General features: G+C 40.9%; 2 protein-coding genes across 2 annotated transcripts; both read left to right on the top strand.

The window, feature by feature from the left end:
* Positions 1 to 1,201: 1,201 nt before the first annotated feature.
* On the top strand, positions 1,202 to 5,308 carry upf3a (UPF3A regulator of nonsense mediated mRNA decay; the record flags this gene model as incomplete). Its single annotated transcript, XM_080838826.1, has 11 exons — positions 1,202 to 1,348; positions 1,905 to 2,011; positions 2,110 to 2,216; positions 2,385 to 2,483; positions 2,567 to 2,677; positions 2,820 to 2,875; positions 2,966 to 3,124; positions 3,228 to 3,361; positions 3,583 to 3,871; positions 4,508 to 4,585; positions 5,144 to 5,308. The coding sequence occupies exons 1-11, from the start codon at positions 1,208 to 1,210 to the stop codon at positions 5,306 to 5,308; spliced, it is 1,446 nt and encodes a 481-aa protein (XP_080694952.1). The 5' UTR covers positions 1,202 to 1,207.
* A 4,327-nt stretch (positions 5,309 to 9,635) lies between these two features.
* LOC308366057 (sacsin-like) lies at positions 9,636 to 17,245 on the top strand (the record flags this gene model as incomplete). The annotated part of the gene is made up of 5 exons (XM_080839692.1): positions 9,636 to 9,643; positions 10,673 to 10,760; positions 10,878 to 10,989; positions 15,555 to 15,701; positions 15,804 to 17,245. The coding sequence occupies 5 exons, from the start codon at positions 9,636 to 9,638 to the stop codon at positions 17,243 to 17,245; spliced, it is 1,797 nt and encodes a 598-aa protein (XP_080695818.1).
* Positions 17,246 to 18,115: the final 870 nt, after the last annotated feature.

Below are 18,115 nucleotides of genomic sequence, written 5' to 3'. Positions count from 1 at the left end.
GTGGTCCCTTGGGGTCTGTGGGTGCGTGGTCTAACCAACGTCACGCTCTAAATGTTTGCCAACTGGCGAGGTGAGCCAGAGGTGGGTGGCATGGGGAACGGGTATCGGGGACGGTGACACGAGCGTTTTACTCATCAGCATTCAGCTAGCACTCGGATATTTCTCCCACCTATGGAGAGCCATGGGCTGCACTCCATCTAAGTCTACAGTTTCGTACACACACGAACGGGTATGTAAGGATTTTGATACCTGCTCCACTTTCGTACCCAGTCTGAAGAGCTCAGTGTCCACTCCCGAAAGACCGTCGCCCAGACTTTGCGTGGAGACTAGCAGTGGAAAGCAAACTTTTCTCAGTGGTAAGTGCTTCAAAAATGAAGTGATTGGTACAGGGACCACGAAAACGCTTTTATGCTTAATCTTTCCGTAATTCAATGTGTCAATAACGTGTGCTTAGTCCCTGGACGTGACAGCTTCGGTCGGTCGCTGAGCCAACCGAGCAGCCCAGACGCATGGAGCACTTTCAGCACCGCCAGTACGGTTACCCCTCTACACCAACCCAGAGGAAGAGTCCATCCCTCTGCCAGTGACAGTGACAACGAGGAATTGGAGAACCCGTCGTACAAACGATGATTCCTTCTACAAGCGCTCACGCAGGACCTTTTTTTCTCAGAAAAAGGAATACGTCTTTATTCTAATGTGAGTGTGGACTTGAGTGGATCTGAGTTGTTGGGCTAAATAATGGCAATTTCTGTATATTCTCATTTAGCCGAGGATATTTGTTACTTATCTTATACTTAGATTTCTGGATTTAACCTTTGCATATGCTATCCTCTCTTCCTGGCTGGCCCCAGCAATTACATTGTTATTTAGACTTTTTTTTAAAACTTTTTCCTTTGGCGTAAGGTTAGGCTGTAGCCTAAGCATGTCTTTGACATAATCAGTTGTATACACTAAGCCCAGTCTATCTTAAGCCTTTGTTAAACTCTATTATGCCTGTATAAATGGGACTTTCTTTGTTTTCCTTAGGCTAAGCCATAAAGGTGTGAAAATATTCCATGTAATATTCATATATGAAAATCCAAATAAAACGGAACAGTAACAGCAGTCCATTAGAACGTCAAAATGATCTTATCCAAACTCGCGGTGTTTTGGCTTGAAGTTCTCGCGAGACTGAAAGACCCCGACAGCGGAGGAGAGAAATGGAGAGATGAAGTCTGAAAAGGAGCAAATGACAGAGAGCAGGGAGAGAAGTATCGTAGAGATACAGTTCAGAGATATACAGCGGGACCAAGAGAACGTTACTGCAAGTCCAAAAGTCAAGGAAGAAAAAAAAGAAGTATTTACGAAGGTATGGCGAAAACAATGCTATTCTTCATCCTTAGAATGCATCGAACCAAGTGTTGACGGATATGGTGGCGCCGATCAGCACCATAGACAGCGAAATAGTGGCCGAGACATTTCACATGCGCAATAACTGTTAGCGTTTTATAGAAACATATTTAGTTGTCATTCAACCTAGCTATTGATGTCTTTGCAAAGAATACATGCAATACTCTGTATGCTTCCTTTTCTTGCAGTTTCATTACATGCTAGCCTCTGCACTTCTCAAGCTAAAGTGCGATAACCCACGTTGGCTAGTGTAGCGGCTAAATCACCGATGAATGCAGAACCGAGAACATGTTAATATCATACACTGCAGTGAAGGCATTACGTAACCATTTACAATAGTGTGACAGATACAATAATGCCTTGTTGCTTTGTAAAGACAGTTTGCCCACGCGCGACCTTGATTTGTATGAGGCTACCTTTCGACCGAATATGCGGCTGCACAGGTTATTTCCTCTTTAAATGAATGCGTAATGGTGCTTGACAATGCATTTCATATGCCATATTTCCCGTAACAGGTTGTCATACGCCGATTGCCACCGAGTCTGTCCAAAGACCAGTTGGAGGAACAACTTAGTCCGTTGCCGTCATATGACTATTTTGAGTTCTTTCCGGCTGATCATAGGTAAGATGTAGTTGGGGCTAAGTTAATACAAATCTTAATTAACCTTTATTAATACAAAAAACAACAACAGACTGCGTTGTCGTACATTTCCTTTGCAGCCTTTATCCACATCTTTTCTCCAGAGCGTACATAAACTTCAAAAACCTCGAGGACATAGTTAACTTCAGGGACCGTTTCGACGGTTATGTTTTCATAGACAACAAAGGTAACAATTTGTATTATTTGCTATTCTTTGCACTCTGAGTGGGCAACTCACGAGATGAACCATTCATCTGTTGTCCCAAAAGAGATTTGTAAAAGTATCAGTCTTAGTTCTTTACATAATTTTGTCTGTGAGCCATTATTGATTACATTAATGCCATTATTAATGCAGGCCAGGAATATCCAGCAGTGGTAGAATTTGCACCTTTTCAAAAAATATCCAAAAAGAAGCTGAAGAAGAAGGATGCCAAAACTGGGAGCATTGAAGAAGGTATACCAGTGTTCAGAGCTCTGGTTTTATCTAGTCAGCTTGTCTGTACATGGGAAAACCAACCTCTTTTGTCATATACTCAGACCCAGAGTACAAGCGATTTTTGGAGACCTACTCTTGTGATGAGGAGAAATCTATGGCCAATCCAGAAACATTGCTGGGAGAAATCGAGGCAAAGACCAGAGAACTCATAGGTATTTGAGGCTATGCTTTTCACACATTTGATCAAAACCTACCTTCTGTGCTTGTTTCAAATGTAATTGGCTGTGTAGCACTTAAAGGCCCTTAATATTTGTGTGTGTGTGTGTGTGTGTGTTTGAATGCGTGTGATTGAAGCTAAAAGAACGACACCTCTGTTAGAGTACATCAAAAATAAGAAACTGGAAAAACAGGTAAGAATTACATTTCTACATCCAGAATATATACCTTTACTGTTATATAGCCTAGCAGAGTTAACCAACAGGTTGATCACCAATGCACAGAGAATCAGGGAGGAGAAGCGAGAGGAGAGGAGGCGCAGAGAGCTGGAGAAGAAGCGACAGAGGGAGGAGGAAAAGAGGAAACGCAGGGAGGAGGAGAGGCGAAAACGCAAGGAGGTTGAGAAGCAAAAGAAACTTTCTGAGAAAGAAATCAAGATCAAGGTGAATACAAATATTCCAGAAATCTGTGATTTGAAACACCCTACACACACTTGTTATGAGCAGTTATAGCAATATAAATAATATTCCTTATATACATATATAGCTTCTGAAGAAGTGTGACAGAGAGGAAGATCTCGACTCAGACAGACTCAAGGAGAAAGGAGACAGTGGAGAGATAGACAGGAGTAAATGGGAAAAGCCAGCCACTCACGTGAAACCCAAAGAGCACAAGGAAAAGTAAGAACACCTGGGCAAATGTACACCACAGTAATTCATGCACCCTGAAATGAAATAGAAGAGACTAGCTGAACATTTTGTTCAGTTATGTATCAAAACATCCCTGTCAGTTTGTGCCATTCTTTGAATATTCACACCTGCCTGTACAATACACATCAGTCACACTGCAGTACATCCTCTTCCATGGTCCATATTGTGTGTATCTTCTCTTGATGGTGCAGAGGTCAGGCAGAGAGCGATAAGGAACAGCGCGAGGGTCACGGGAGGCGACAGCGGGACAGAGAGCACCGGGCCCGGGACGATGAGCGCAAGCGCCAGCGCCACCACGACTTTGACAAGTTCACGCGCCGCAAGGACGAGACGAAGTGGGGAAAGGGCTACTGCCAGGAGCGGGCCAAGAAAGATGGGCACGGGCACCACGCGTACACCTACTGCCCCGACACCGCAGACAAACTGGGCAACCAGGACAGGGATGACATGGCTAGCCGGAAGGAACGGATCCGGAACAAGGTGAGCGAAATGCCGACGGTGTCAGTGGGATCTTCCGCTTGTCATCGATCCCATAAAAATCATGGGTTGCCATGATCACCTCTATACTGGACACAGAAGTTTATGGTCAATTAATTCACTCATCAAGTGATACCATCACACTAACTCACCCCATTCACACATAATCCTGAATTTTACACTTACCATGCCAGAACAAGTCTTTGATACATTATTAATGACAGTTTGTTTTGATAGGACTAGCTTTCAGCTATCGTGTTTTGGTTGTGTATGTAGTGTTGATTAACTGTCCATGCCCATTATCTCCAGACCATGTTGGTAGGTCATCATCATCATCATCATCATCCGCACAAACAAACATACATGCACACACACAAATACATATACACATTCCATCATCACTGTCACAGATTGCAATACAAATCCCCTCCAGGTCCCTTCCCTGAATGGGGGTGGTGGCGGGTGCTTGGCTGGGTGCTTGTATTGCAATCCATTTGCTTTGTGTTGTGAGCCATGCTACGCTCCACCCCGCACACACTGATGTGGATGTGTGTAGAGGCAGTGTAGCTGTTGCTCTGGCTGTTGTGGCGGGCGTGTGGTGGATGGGCTGCCTATTGACGCAAGTCACGTGTCTCTCAGTCTGTGTTAGCGCTTCAGGAGAAAAGGACCTCCCAGTCTGAGGGGCTGGACCAGATAAGAGGGGCTCTGCCAGAGAAGGTACAGCTAGCCTTTGAGCCTTTCCTAATCCAGGGAAGAGGGGGAGAGGGTGGGGGAGGGGGGGTGCCACTTTTCTTACTCTAGCCTGCAATACACTGGGAGGCTCCACAACACGCCAAGCCTCACTGTGGGTGACTTTTAAAAAAGATTGTTAATGTTACTGTGAGCGTGTTTGGGGTTTCTTTTTCTGATAGTCAGTGCCTTGATAATAAAATGAGTAATGCACACAGTAAATAGCTTATAGGAACTTTCAAATGCTTTCATCTAAGAGATTTTGAAAAGTTATGCAGTACAAAATAGTTTATCATTTCCTAAAGTTATGGTAATGTCGATCTTGTTGTCAAAATATTTCACTTAATCAAACAAAAATCAGCTACTTAAAAAATGTAATGTTTTTTTTCCCATGTTGATTTGGTTGTGGTAAACTTCCACCTCCTCTTGCAGAGATATAGAGCGCTGAACCTGATTAAGTTATTACAGTGTGGCCAGTGAGGCTGTGTTGTTATGACAGAGTGTGTTGCTCTTCTCTCCTGTGGTCTGCCCCTTGTCTTTGAACAGGACCGCCCGGCCATGCAGCTCTATCAGCCTGGCGCTCGGAACCGTAAGCGCCTGGGCTCCGCTGGCAAGGCCTTCGACTGCCCCGCCCAGTCGCCCGAGCACTGTGGCGATCACTGCTACGACGTCACCCTGGGCACAGGCTCCGAAAAGAGCGGAGACGAGTAGTTAATTGGGGCGAGGAGCGGACCTAAGTAGTGAAGAGCGACGACGGTCTTAGCCCCCTCGGTGAAAGACCTCTTTGTCCATTATTGCCTGATTTTCGATGTTGTTGTTTTTGTTTGTTTGTTTGTCTGGTTTTCCACTGTAACTGTTTGTGTATAGCACAATAATGAAACTCCCTTACTGTAGCTGTATCAACTCGCCCAGTGTAGCCAAGAGTGTACAGATTCTGGGGCCGGATAGGTAGTTTGTTGGGGGTGCTGTAGTGTTGATGTCAGACGGTGTTGCCTGACTTGAGGTATAGTAGATTTAGATTCCATGAAGTGCCACATCAGTGGCTAAACTTGTGGAGGAATTCTCTGAGGTAGCACATATTAAAATGTCAATTTACTTTCACCTGAGATGGAATACATCATCGTAAATATAGCAGAGGAATTATTTATAGGCCTTTTGTAGTCAACTGCAGTGGATTCCATGAAATTGTAGACTTTGTAAAAAAAAATGATGATTTTATCAGAGAGAAAGTAATATTTGGAAAAAAAAATATATTTAAAAATGACAAATTTATGGAAATATATGTACCAGTGGGTTTAATAATATTGTTTTTTCGACACACACATACTTGTGTGTGCCTGTCTGATTGAGAGAATGAATGTGAGAGGATGAAAAGGAAGACCTCCGTCTCTGTGTGTAAAATTCACTAGATTATGTCTCTGTAAATATGATAGGATTCTCTTTGATTATAATTTGACGCATGTAACCCTTTGTTAATTATAATTTGTGATGCTCTAAAGTGGCCTGCTGTAAAAGTATCTTTATTTAAAAGAAGACTAAACACATAGTGACTCCAGGTGTATGTATGCAGTGCGAGATTTGACCAAAGTATTTGTTCTGCGAGCCAAGAAGAACAAAACTTTTTTTGTTTATTCATGAAGACATGTTGGATTTCAAAATATATTGAAGATGATAATGTTTTAGGTATCAAAATTGTTTCGATTTCTACAAAGCAGTGAAACATGTAATGTACCTTGTGTAACATGCCTTAGATATGATTTTTGCACATGGTATTATCAAATCAATTACTGTTAAATATATATTACAGGGTTCAACAGACAGAAAGTCTGTTATTGTGTATTGGTTTATCTCCTTCCAGTTTGGGGTTTGGGGAAATTGACAAAGCAGGATATCTTTTAGAAAACATGAAATAAAATAGAATTACAATATTACCCCACTGCATTGTTTCACTGACTGATTTCTTGTGAGGTTCACTGCCAAGTTGACTCATTGAGGACAGATTTGTAAAGTCAGGTAAAAAGGAGTCACAAAGATCGTCATGCGGTGCCACTGTTATTGTTTGTCAAGATGCTACAGGAAACGGCTACAGTTGGCCCTGTCTTGATCCGGTCAGGATAGGTTGAAATAGGCAACTCAGTAGGTATTTATAGTGAGTGTGTGGGCATACCAGTACACACCAACACAGGTAAGCCTGCCTCTTTCCCTGTATATTTGAGACGGTTGAGTTCAGGGAGATCATCATATGTGTATGGCTCCCTCTAGTGGGTGTTGACACTACATGACGTCTGTCATGTTTAATCAAGCAAAAGGTTATATGTTTTGAATCCCATATCCTCGACTGCAATCGTGAAGAGATGTTATTTAAAGAAATATTGGTATATGGGTCATTCCATGTCATCTGGACTATGGGCATCCACCACACCATCTCATAATTGGCTGATAATTTTTTCCCCTCAATAAATACAAATCCAAGATGATATTTCCCCAAACTTTTCTGTTTGGAAAACTATTTAGTATTTAGAAAACGAACTTTAAAGTAAGCATTAAGTGTCTATACATGTGTGTAAAACTTAAAAAAAAAAAAAAAATCAGGTCTGTACACTTATTTTCCTGACATGTTATACCTCTAAATATGGTTCATACCAATTCTGTTACCAGGTCTGAGCCTCTATTCTATTCAGCCATTCCATCCAGAAACAAACCAAATCTGGTCTTATTTATGGCCAAGTTATTACGCTCCAAAGATCAGAGGTATGTCTGACAGAAAAAATGCTTCCTTACTTCACGAGTAGCCTACTAAATACCGCCACTAAAAAAAAAAAGCCTAAATGCAGACACAGGGTGTCAAAGGTCACCCGCTGAATTTTTCAATCATCGGTATAGCTTCTACATTATTTTTTTAATCAGAAAAATTACGGAGGTCCAGACCTCTGTGGCCTCATAGCTAGTTATTGCTACGCCCCCAACATCTATACATCCCATTGCCCCTCTTTTTGCAGAGAGGATTTTGTGCCACCCTGAAATACGACATGATTGCATTTCAGGGTGGCAGGAAATCTACCTGCTCTCTGCTTTGGTGAATGTGTATGGAGAGAAAAATAAGGGAAGAGAAGCGCTGTCTGTCTGGTTGAGTTAATCCTCTCATCTCGCCCTGCAATAACCAAGGTGGAATGTATGACGCTAATGTGCTTGTGTGGGTGTTTTGTAGGCCTACCTGAGGGCTATTAGGAGTGAGGACTTCTGTGGTTTCGTTTCTCAAATGCAACAGCATCCACTGTCATGAAAAACGAAACTCAATAACCACTTTCCGGATTTGTCAATCAGTTGCTTCAGTATTTTTGTCAATTGATGTCAATCATCTTGTCTCGCACTCAAGCAACCAATCAAGTTAAGGCCCTCAACCCGCAATGCCAATAACCGAGGCGAAATGTATGAGGCTAATGTGTTTGTGGTTATCTGTACTCGAACTATTAGTTAACTTTGAGTTTCGCTTCCTGTGATGCAGCATGTTTTCTGAGTAAATAGAAACACCTTGCCTCTGAAGACTGCAGGTGTAGGCGGGGTGTAAATCAATGATATAAATCCAGATCGCCAAGTACATGCGGTCCCATTTGTTTGCGTGGAACGCACTGAACTCCATGGATTGCTTATATGGTATGTAAGATGTCATCTGTGTTCACTATATTCACTGTAGCGGAGGTTTAACGAAAGTTTGCATTTGTCGGTCTATTGTCCAACTATGTATAAATGTAGCTATTCATTTCAGTTGCAGGGTCCAATCAATTAGCTGCTGAAAAATGAGTGATCCTGTCAGAAAAGGAAGGCAAAAGAAAAAGTAAGTAGAAACACCTTTTTCAAGGTAATCATCTCTGGTTTTAGGGATGTAGTTATAGGACCAGTTTGGATATAATAGTGTACAGTATTCTGCATAAAGCATGTTGGGAGTGCAGAGTGCTGTAAAGTAATATGGTGAGTAGACCATGCAGTATCATGTTATGACATAGCACCCTGGGTGTGGTAGATGGCAAGAAAAAGGTGGCTTACCTAAAACGTATTAGTGAATCATCTTCATGTTGAACTACATGTTGAACTACACATTATTGAACTACATAAAAATGCATTCACTTACTAATCTGTATACACTTGTGCTAACTACGTGACCCCTTCCAACTGAAATGAAAATATGTCCATGATTTTATCATGTGGACACAGCACAAAATGTCTGTAGATACAGATTTTTGCATACAAAGGTCTGCTTTGAAGTGTAAAATGCAAATGACCAGGTTCCTGATTTGGAAACACATTTGATATGTGAAAGAATATACAACAGAGCTAGCTGAGCAGGAAGTGTTCATTCACATTTGATATCGTCTTAAGCTCATTATTGGCATTTTTGGCAAGTGTTTGAAGGTGGACTGGTTAAGCCTGTAAGGCCCTGGGTAATTGTCAGCATCTTGTTATGTCACAAGTGCTCTGGTGCTTGCACTGCCGCCTCACAGCAAAAAGGTCATGGGTTCGATTCCCGCATGGGGTGCTGTTTGCTCTGAGGGGCAGGTCCTCCCCGGACCTTCAGTGGGCTATCTCCCGGGCATTTCTGTGTGGAGTTTGCATGTTCTCCCTGTGTTCACAAGGGGTTTCCTCCACTTAGAACCCCAACAGAAAAAACATGCAACAGAACACTCTTCGTCGGTCCCTGACCAAGACAGACAATTCACCTCACCTGGTCCCCAGGCGCCTAAAGGCTGCCCACTGCTCCTAGGGTACTGGAGGAAGGACGGGGATAGGATAAATGCAGGAGATAAATTCACAAACGACCTCAAGCCTGTGTGTGTGTGTGCCCTGCGCTTGTGCGGTTAAAGTCTGACAATTATTATTATACAATTATGTAACTGGAAACATTCTTCTGGTGTACATTTTTAAGTGACTAAGTGACATGACAGCCAATCCATAACTTTCTGTGCTGTCAGTTCTTCCACTGTCTTGGAGACCTCTAACTGCTGGAAATCCAGTAGGCCCTCTGCCTCTAAGTGATCCCAAGATGGCACAGTACCTTAAAAGAAAAATCATGCATCTTACAATAAAAAAGGACCTTGCCTAACGCACAGTTCTTTTGCAAATGTTTCAGATGACGGCATGAAAACTCTTGCAGTCTCAGGAATTCATCAGCCTCCACTTGATTTTATTTCCTGCTGTCAAATGTAACATGTCTAATTAGAATTATTTTTGTTGCTGCTGAACAGGAAATCAACATAGTTGATAGGATGTGTTGTGGATCATTTCTTCAACTAATTATAAAATAAAGTGTAAAATGTAAATGGCCAGGTTTCTGATTGGGAAACATTTGATATGTTAGAGAATATACAACAGAGCTAGCTGAGCAGGAAGCATTCATATTTCATATCGTGTTAAGCGCATTATTTTTGGCAAGCGTTTGAAGGTGGACTGGTTAAGCCTGTAAGGCCCTGGGCTATTGTCAGCATCTTGTTATGTTTTGTTATTGTTCACCGTGCCATAAGACAGTTGATTATCTGACTTTAGTTTTACTGGAATGTTCAGCAATTTCTCCAACTGCTGACTCCATGCCTTTGAAAAATGTTTTTCATATTGTAAAGGTGAGGCTCTTGTGCTGGTCTATCTATTTAAGTCTTAATAAACCTATTTAATCAACATAAAGTTGGTAAAAAATGCCAAACATGTTTTCCCTCCACAATACCTAGGCGACATGGCATGTGTCTTTGGATGAAGGCATCATAAATGTAATAATGCTTTTGAGCTTAGTGTTATAGTGTAAGTGCCAATGAGGTTCCAGGATAACCTTTTAGTAATCAGGCCTTGTGCATAGCATCTCTGTCTGATCTACAATGCAAATTTTTAATAGCATTTTTTAATTTAACAGTACATTTTAATAAGAGGTCAATTTTTTCAACTTCTGATAGAAGTACAATAATAAGATATGTAGTTGATGTTTTTAATTATTAAGTATAGTATGTCTGCAGTGAGTGCAAAGTTGTTGATATGCAGAGCTCTTATTCACTCATAATTGTTTTTTGTTTTTGTTTTTAATTTTGTTTTCAGAAACACATTTGGTGCAACATCTCCACCTTTTATAGACTACTTGAAAGATATCCTCAGGAGATATCCAGATGGAGGACAAATATTAAAGGTATGGTCTGAATTGTTTTGCATAAGGCAGTATTGATGGTGAATGGCAGTATCGATGATGAATGGCAGTGTAATCTGTAACGGTGTTCTCTGACTGGTCTGCCTGGTCTTTGAACAGGAGCTGATACAGAATGCAGATGATGCTGGAGCTTCAGAGGTGGTGTTCATTCATGATGAGAGGGCCTATGAGAAAGACAGCCTGTGGAGTGAAGACCTTGGAAAGTACCAAGGTAACCATACATGCCACAGTTCACACATGAAAATATACACTACAAATATTATTATAATGGAACACCAGCAGCTCCATCAGTTTTCCCTTGTCTGATATGAGCCATTGAAACCACCAGTCATTATTGATATAACAAGCTGTAACTGTCAAGTATGACTTCACCTTCCCCCAGTACTGCAGTTCAGGTTGCTTTGTAGTGTGCATAAGACTGTATGACTGGGGTATTAAGGTGTCTCCGTTAGGAATCATGTTACAGTTTGTTTCATGTCAATATCAGTTTGCTGAAACCAGCTGATGTCACTGATCTTGGGCTAGAGTGCTCTTATTATTTAGAGGTCCTTGATCCAGAGTAGTCTCTGTAATCGACGTCTCTAAAATATGTTAAAGGCAGAAAAACACACCTGTTTTTTTGGTTTGGCATTAATCTCTGAATGGCAGTGCAGAATTATGTCTTATGTGCTGTAAGGAACATTTTCAGTAAGGCCCTGTAACATCAATGTCTATCTATATACTCTGAATGGACTATCAGCCTAGAATTATATGTTCAGCCTACCATTGCAAACTTGACTGTTCGTACCACAGATATTATACCATCAGATAAAATCATTGCAATGAATACATGGGCAGAATATTCTTTCTCCAGGCTGTTCTCAGTAAAGAAGACAATAGTATAGTGATGAAGTGTGCATAATGGGCTGTATTCTGTCATGTATGTAAGTAGAAAACATAAGTGTACAGCTATGCAGTTTTCAGGCTACGCAAACTCCGCCCTTGATTTACGTTACTCAGATGAGATCAGCCAAGGAATCATTAATCAGCCCATCAAATTCCAATTTGAATGCATCATCACCATTAAATCAAAGGTGTCGGTTGCATATAAATAACATCAATATTATTTATTAGCTGGTAAAATCAAATGTAAAACCAGATCATATTTGATATTATTTACAAGAACCTTAAATTCATTAAATCATGTTCTTCTTTGTATAGAATAAAATAATAAATTAAGGATGCAGAATTGTTTGGCCTTGTCCTGATTCTATTACCAAACACCACAAACAGATGTCCTACTTGATTTCTTTATTACTTTTATAATTTTAATTATTTTTATAATTGAATAATAATAAACATGCATTTCAATTTCCAAAGATCTATCTCAAAATCATGTAAAAAAAAAAATGCTTTCTTAAAAATCCAACTCAAATGTGTAAGCCACTGTATAACCTACTTCCATTGGCTTCTACAAACACCACCTCTAACCAAAATCTAACCAAGGCTGTTAATCACACGATCCTCTGTGTCCCTCTGTGGCCTATCTGTGCTAAAGTTTGCCTTCTGCGATAGGAAGCACCTCACCAACTATTTTAAAACTGGGTATTTACTTTCACTTCATTAAAGGCAAGTGAAGACTTCTTTGTCGTGGCCTTTCCATATTCTGCCCATGTATTCATTGCAATGATTTGTCCTTCTGGCGAACTCCCCATCACTGACTAAATGGCTTTTTCCCACTTCTTGATGCCTTCATCAGATGTAAATAGTGAATCACCAAAGGCAGGGAGGTCGGCAGGCAAAAGAATACAATGCGTCCTTCCTTTGTGAATATTCTAGCCCTTTGTTGGTGTTGTACCATATGTGTCCCCCCTGGAGAGTCCTGGGAAGAACTAGGTGTTGCTGCTTTGGGCTCTCTGCCTTTGAGGTAAAAAGGTCTAAGATGAGAGAGTGAACAATAGGCATTTATCAGTCATTTTCCATACTAACCTGTATTAGACATACTGTACTCATATTCTCCAATTCTCTCTCGTGAACAAACACATATATACAGTATAGTCTCCTATGTTTTCTAAGGTTGAGCTCATTTTAATGTCTGTTCACCCCATGCCGAAAAACTAAATGGGAATAAAATCTTTGGGGTCTCCCGGCCCAAAAAACAATGGTGTGCACTTGTAAAAGTGTTCTGAAATGCCATGGCCAGACGTCAGTTGTTGTAGATTTTTAAGGGCTTGCCATTGCAAAGACATTATAATGACTGGAACGTGTCAGTTGGGGGGACAGTAGTTTAAGCATGATGGCCCCTTGGGTGCGCCCTTGTCGGGGGGAGCAAACCCTTATGCGCTTTTCAGAGACACACTTCTGAAGGCTGGAGTAAGTCAAGTGCCACCACAAGGTGAAACACCTTATTGCTTTTGAAGTTGGCAACAACATTACTGAAAAAAATGTAACCTATGTTTTATTTGCATTGCAATGTTATATAGGGTAGCATGTTATAATTGGCTACATTGTAACTGATATGTGTGTAACTGGAGGCGTTAAATGGAAAAATACGCCCCTTTAAGTTCAGACCAGCCTACAGGTCAATCATCTGTTTTAGTAGTCAGGAATCATTTAACAGTGCTTGTACTCTATTGCTCTTAATGTGCAGCATCACATTCGAAAGGGAACCCTTACTCACGTTGTAAATAATAACAAAAGGAAGTTGACAACATTTGAAACAGGTCTAACATACTAACTATCATAAACCGTTCGCCTCAGCTGCATTTGGAGTAGCCAATCTGCTAAGGTCAGTGGGCTTTCTAGCTCACACCTTCCCTTGTTAACCAAAACGGTCTTTTGGATACTCAGAGGGCTTTAGCCAGCCAAGTTGGCACTTAGTTTAGAATCATAATATAATAATAATATACTTTATTTGTTTGGCACTTTTGATACATGGACTGCAGCTCAAAATGTATCAGCAGACAACAACAAGAGAAATAAAAAGAGAAAATACAGAATAATAATGGGTAAACCAAACAATATTAAAACAAAGATAAACCACTCAATCCAAACTAAAAATACATATAAATGAATAAAAGAAATATAAAGAAGGATACAATGTTGTAAATTAAAAGCTACATAAAAAAAAAATATATTTTTTTTTTTGTACAATGTCCCACAATTTGGAAGCATAGAGGGCTGATTCATTGATTTTGATTTAGGGGACGTCTGAAATATTTAGCAAATTTGTAGTAGAGGACCTAAGGGTTTGTGAAGGGACATGAAATGCCAGTGGCTCAGTCATGTATGCGCATTGTATATTAGAAGAAGGGGCCTCATTCTCGATAATTTTCTGAAGTTTCTTCTGAAATGTTTCTTACAGACTTCGGAAAAACAATGTAAGGAAAAGACCTCTGCCGCATTCATGCACGCTTGAAAATGTGTTCATAAGCAGCAGAAGTCTTCTGAGCTGTGCTACCCCGGGAGAGGTTTTTTAAGTTGAACACATGTTCATGTGCACCTGGATTTGCATACATACACGCCCCGCCAGCTCCTTCTAAGGGCACACAACAGCAGTAACGTGTTTAGTCGGAATCGACCGAGTCTACGCAAAGCAGCTCAGTAATTTTTTCAAAATCTCTTTCTGTCTGCAATACCGCTCTCGGCCCCTACGCAATTCGGTGCTCTCAATCTTGCCAGGCATACAGTAGAAAAAAGCACACGTAGCGATTGACTGGTTATGCAACACTGGGTACAGGACTGTAAATGGGTTTTTTTCCGCCTGGAAGTCTCTAGAAATCTGGCACCTTATTGAACGAAATTTAAAAGAGTGAACGTGCCGTTCTCAGGCACCATTATGAAGGCTTTCACAGTATCGTTCATCAGGCAGTAATACAGTACGTTCAGTTCACGTTCACCAAAATTTGGAACGAGCTCATGAACTTTCGTTCAATGAACGTGTTCAACACTGCAAATGAGAATAGTCTGGATTGCTGTCCTTGCACTGAAGGCAGTGCCAAACTACGCTCACTAGACTAGCGCAGCATCCTGGTATAGTCCTTTAATTTATTTTATGCCATCAAGATGCCTCGTAGAATCATGACTGTAAATGTGACCGTAATTGTTAATGATACAAATAGTCTCATTTATTATTATTTAAATTATTTAAATCCGAGGATGACTGTAGAGTTGATGTGAAAGCAATCACCAACGATTTCTCACAAATTCAGTATTAACACTTCTAAAACACTTTCCTCAATGCAATACCTCAAAAAACCACAAGACGGCCCGATTTACCCGATTTATTGCTATTTCGCGTTCTAAAAGTCTTCTGAAGTTCAGAAGAAATCCCAGATGAGAACATGGTTGAGAATGGCAAATATTGTCCTAAAACCACCGGAAGAGTTCAGAAGGTATTCCCTCTTAAATTCCTCTCAACTGAATTCGAGAATGAGGCCCAATGACTTTAAAGTTAAAAGATACAGGAAGCCAGTGCAGCGTAGCTAGTACAGAAGCTATAGTGCTCTCTCTTCCTTGCCTCTTTAACTCACAGATAGTCATTTATTCATGGTGGCTTTTTTAATCTTAATTGTTGCAATGCTGTAAAATGCAGGTTCCATTTGCAGGTTCAGAAAAAAAAAAATCTGCTCATAGGTCCTTCCTCATTTTGAAATGTGCAATGTTTACTTCCCCATCAAGACACTTGCATGCTTTTTCACATTCAGGTTTTTTTTCACCTTTTTGTAACCAAACTCACCTTAAGCAAAATACCTCTCATTTTGAGTAGATGTAACTGAACATTTCACCCTTGAGCAGGTCCTGCCCTCTATGCTTTCAACAACGCTGTCTTCACTGAAGAAGACTGGCAAGGCATTCAGGCCACTGGAAGAAGTGTCAAGCGCGATGATCCAAACAGAGTGGGAAGGTTTGGGATTGGATTCAATTCTGTCTATCATATCACAGGTGACAATTATATAGCAATTCCACTTACTACATACATACATAATCATGATGTGTTTAAAAAAGCTGTTAAATCTAATGCCATTGAATCATCATTACCCATAGATGTGCCATGCATATTCAGTTCCAAATACCTGGGGCTGCTGGACCCACAGGAGAAGATATTTGGAGAAGGAGAGGGAGGTTTCAGATGGTCTCTGGAGGATGATGAAGAGAGAAAAGAGCTTTTGACCTTGAGGGATCAATTTCAACCACTTCGAGACATTGTTAAACAAGTCAGTAACAGTACCTGGGAGAAAACCATAAAAGAGGATCAGTATTTTAATGGGACTCTTTTTAGGTTTCCTTTGCGCTGTGATTCCTCAGAGATTTCTGACAACTTATATGACTCTGACAAAGTTGTTCAGCTCTTTGACAGTTTCATTGCAGATGCAGACATTAGCCTACTTTTCTTGAGACATGTGTCTAATGTCTCCCTGATGCACATTGATACCTGTGGCTCTGTAGTCGTGAGACTTAAAGTGTCCCTGTCAAGCTCCCCAGCATGTTCAGATTCAGGTGACACAGACACAGACCCCTCAGAGGGGTCAACCGTGTTTAAAAACATTTCTTCTGCTTCACTGAGTGATGGAGAGAGAAATACCCAGTGGCTTGTAACATCATACTGCTTGGAGGAGGGGGAAGTGACAAAGATTGACACACTTGCTGAGAAGCTGTGCTACCAGCCTAAAGTTGACTTGGCTTTCCCTTGTGATCCGGAGAACTTAATTTCTGATGGACGACTGAGTTGTTTCCTTCCACTTCCAAATAATGAGTCAAACAGGACCGGGCTCCCAGTTCAAATTAATGCATCTTTTGGCTTGACTGACAACCGGCGGCATATAAAATGGCAAGACGAGGACCAGAAGAACGACGAAGCGGCACAATGGAACGAGCTTCTGATGACTGACGTTCTTCCTCACACATACTTGAAGATGATTTTTGATTCCATTCAGTGTTGCAGGAACTCCATCCTTCCTGCAACATCAGTGTACCGCTTGTGGCCAGACATTGTCCAAATTGAACATAAGGAGAAATGGCACGGAATAGCAAGGGATGTTCTGGAACGTCTACTGGACGAAAAAGCTGTGTTCTCTCTTGCTAAAGATGAAACAATCTGGGTGACCCCATTAGATGCTGTATTTCCAGCCAATAACATTGAGGAGCCAGTCTTAACATCTGCTGTGGCCAGAGTTTTGATGGCAGAGAATGAGAATCTTATCAACATTCCTGAGCATGTAGTGAATGATGTGAAATGTGTCTTTCCTGAGCCAGACACTCTACAGTGGATCACACCACGTTTGGTCAGGGATGTCCTCCACAGAGGTGGATTAGAGGAGGTCTCACACAGTGACAAGCTTTCCCTTCTGGAGTATGTGCTCAGTGATGGGAATTACCAGGAGCTTGAGGGTCTGCAGCTCCTTCCACTTAACAACGGGATCTTCAAAGAGTTCACAGATAGTGATGAATGTACTGCTTTGATTGACAACGAAGAATTTCCAAGGTGAGTAAGGAGCATTGACTTTAGAATTATTTATCTTTAGATAAACCTTATATTCTCTTTGTAAAGGTACTAGAAAATTCAGTTTTGTTTGCTTCCACTTTACAGAGAATTGCTGCCATTTTGCAAAGAAGCGTTTATATCTCAGGAATTGAGCCCCAAGAGGCTTTGTCACCTGAGGATTCTGGCCACAGAAGGTTTGTTCATTTCTCACTATTAATAAGCAAACATAAACAAATAAACACATACAACAGTACTAGTCCACCAGCATACCGTCAAGGTATGCAGTGCATTTATGAGAATAAAATCATAAGGAGTCTTTGATGCATCATTGTAAATGATTTCATAGTGTGTAAAACATGTATTTTTTTAGAAAATCATCTAAATCTTTTCTTTTGTAAAAATTGTAGAAATATTCAAAATCATCAACCTGGATGTACAAAATGTGGCTGATTTAACCAAGAAACATTTTCCCCATGAATGGAAGAATGGACATGACCATGTGATATGGGACGTAGGTAATCCAGAGCATCCCCCAAGCGGTTGGTTGATAGAGTTCTGGAAATATCTGAGTTCCCACTGGGAAGAGTTAGGCCACTTTATTAACATGCCGTTGATACCTGTGAAATATCCTGAAAGTGATTCCAAATCTGTGTTGTTGGCAAGGCTACGGGAAAAGCCCATCCTGATGTTTCAGCAAAGCAAACATAGCAGCCTGTCCGAACAAATTCAGAATGTGGTGAAGAAGGTTGGGGGAACTGTCATAAAAAGAGATGAGTGTCTCAAACATCATGATATAGAAACCTTTGTACTTCCACCATCACCAAAAAGCCTGCTAAAGATCTTCTTAAACCTGAGCATGGATCAGGTCATCAGG

The sequence above is a fragment of the Sprattus sprattus genome (genome assembly GCF_963457725.1).
Source record: "Sprattus sprattus genome assembly, chromosome: 5".
Lineage (NCBI taxonomy): Eukaryota > Metazoa > Chordata > Actinopteri > Clupeiformes > Clupeidae > Sprattus > Sprattus sprattus.
The sequence above is the reverse complement of the archived record's forward strand: the minus strand, read 5'-3'. Positions and strand labels throughout refer to the sequence as shown.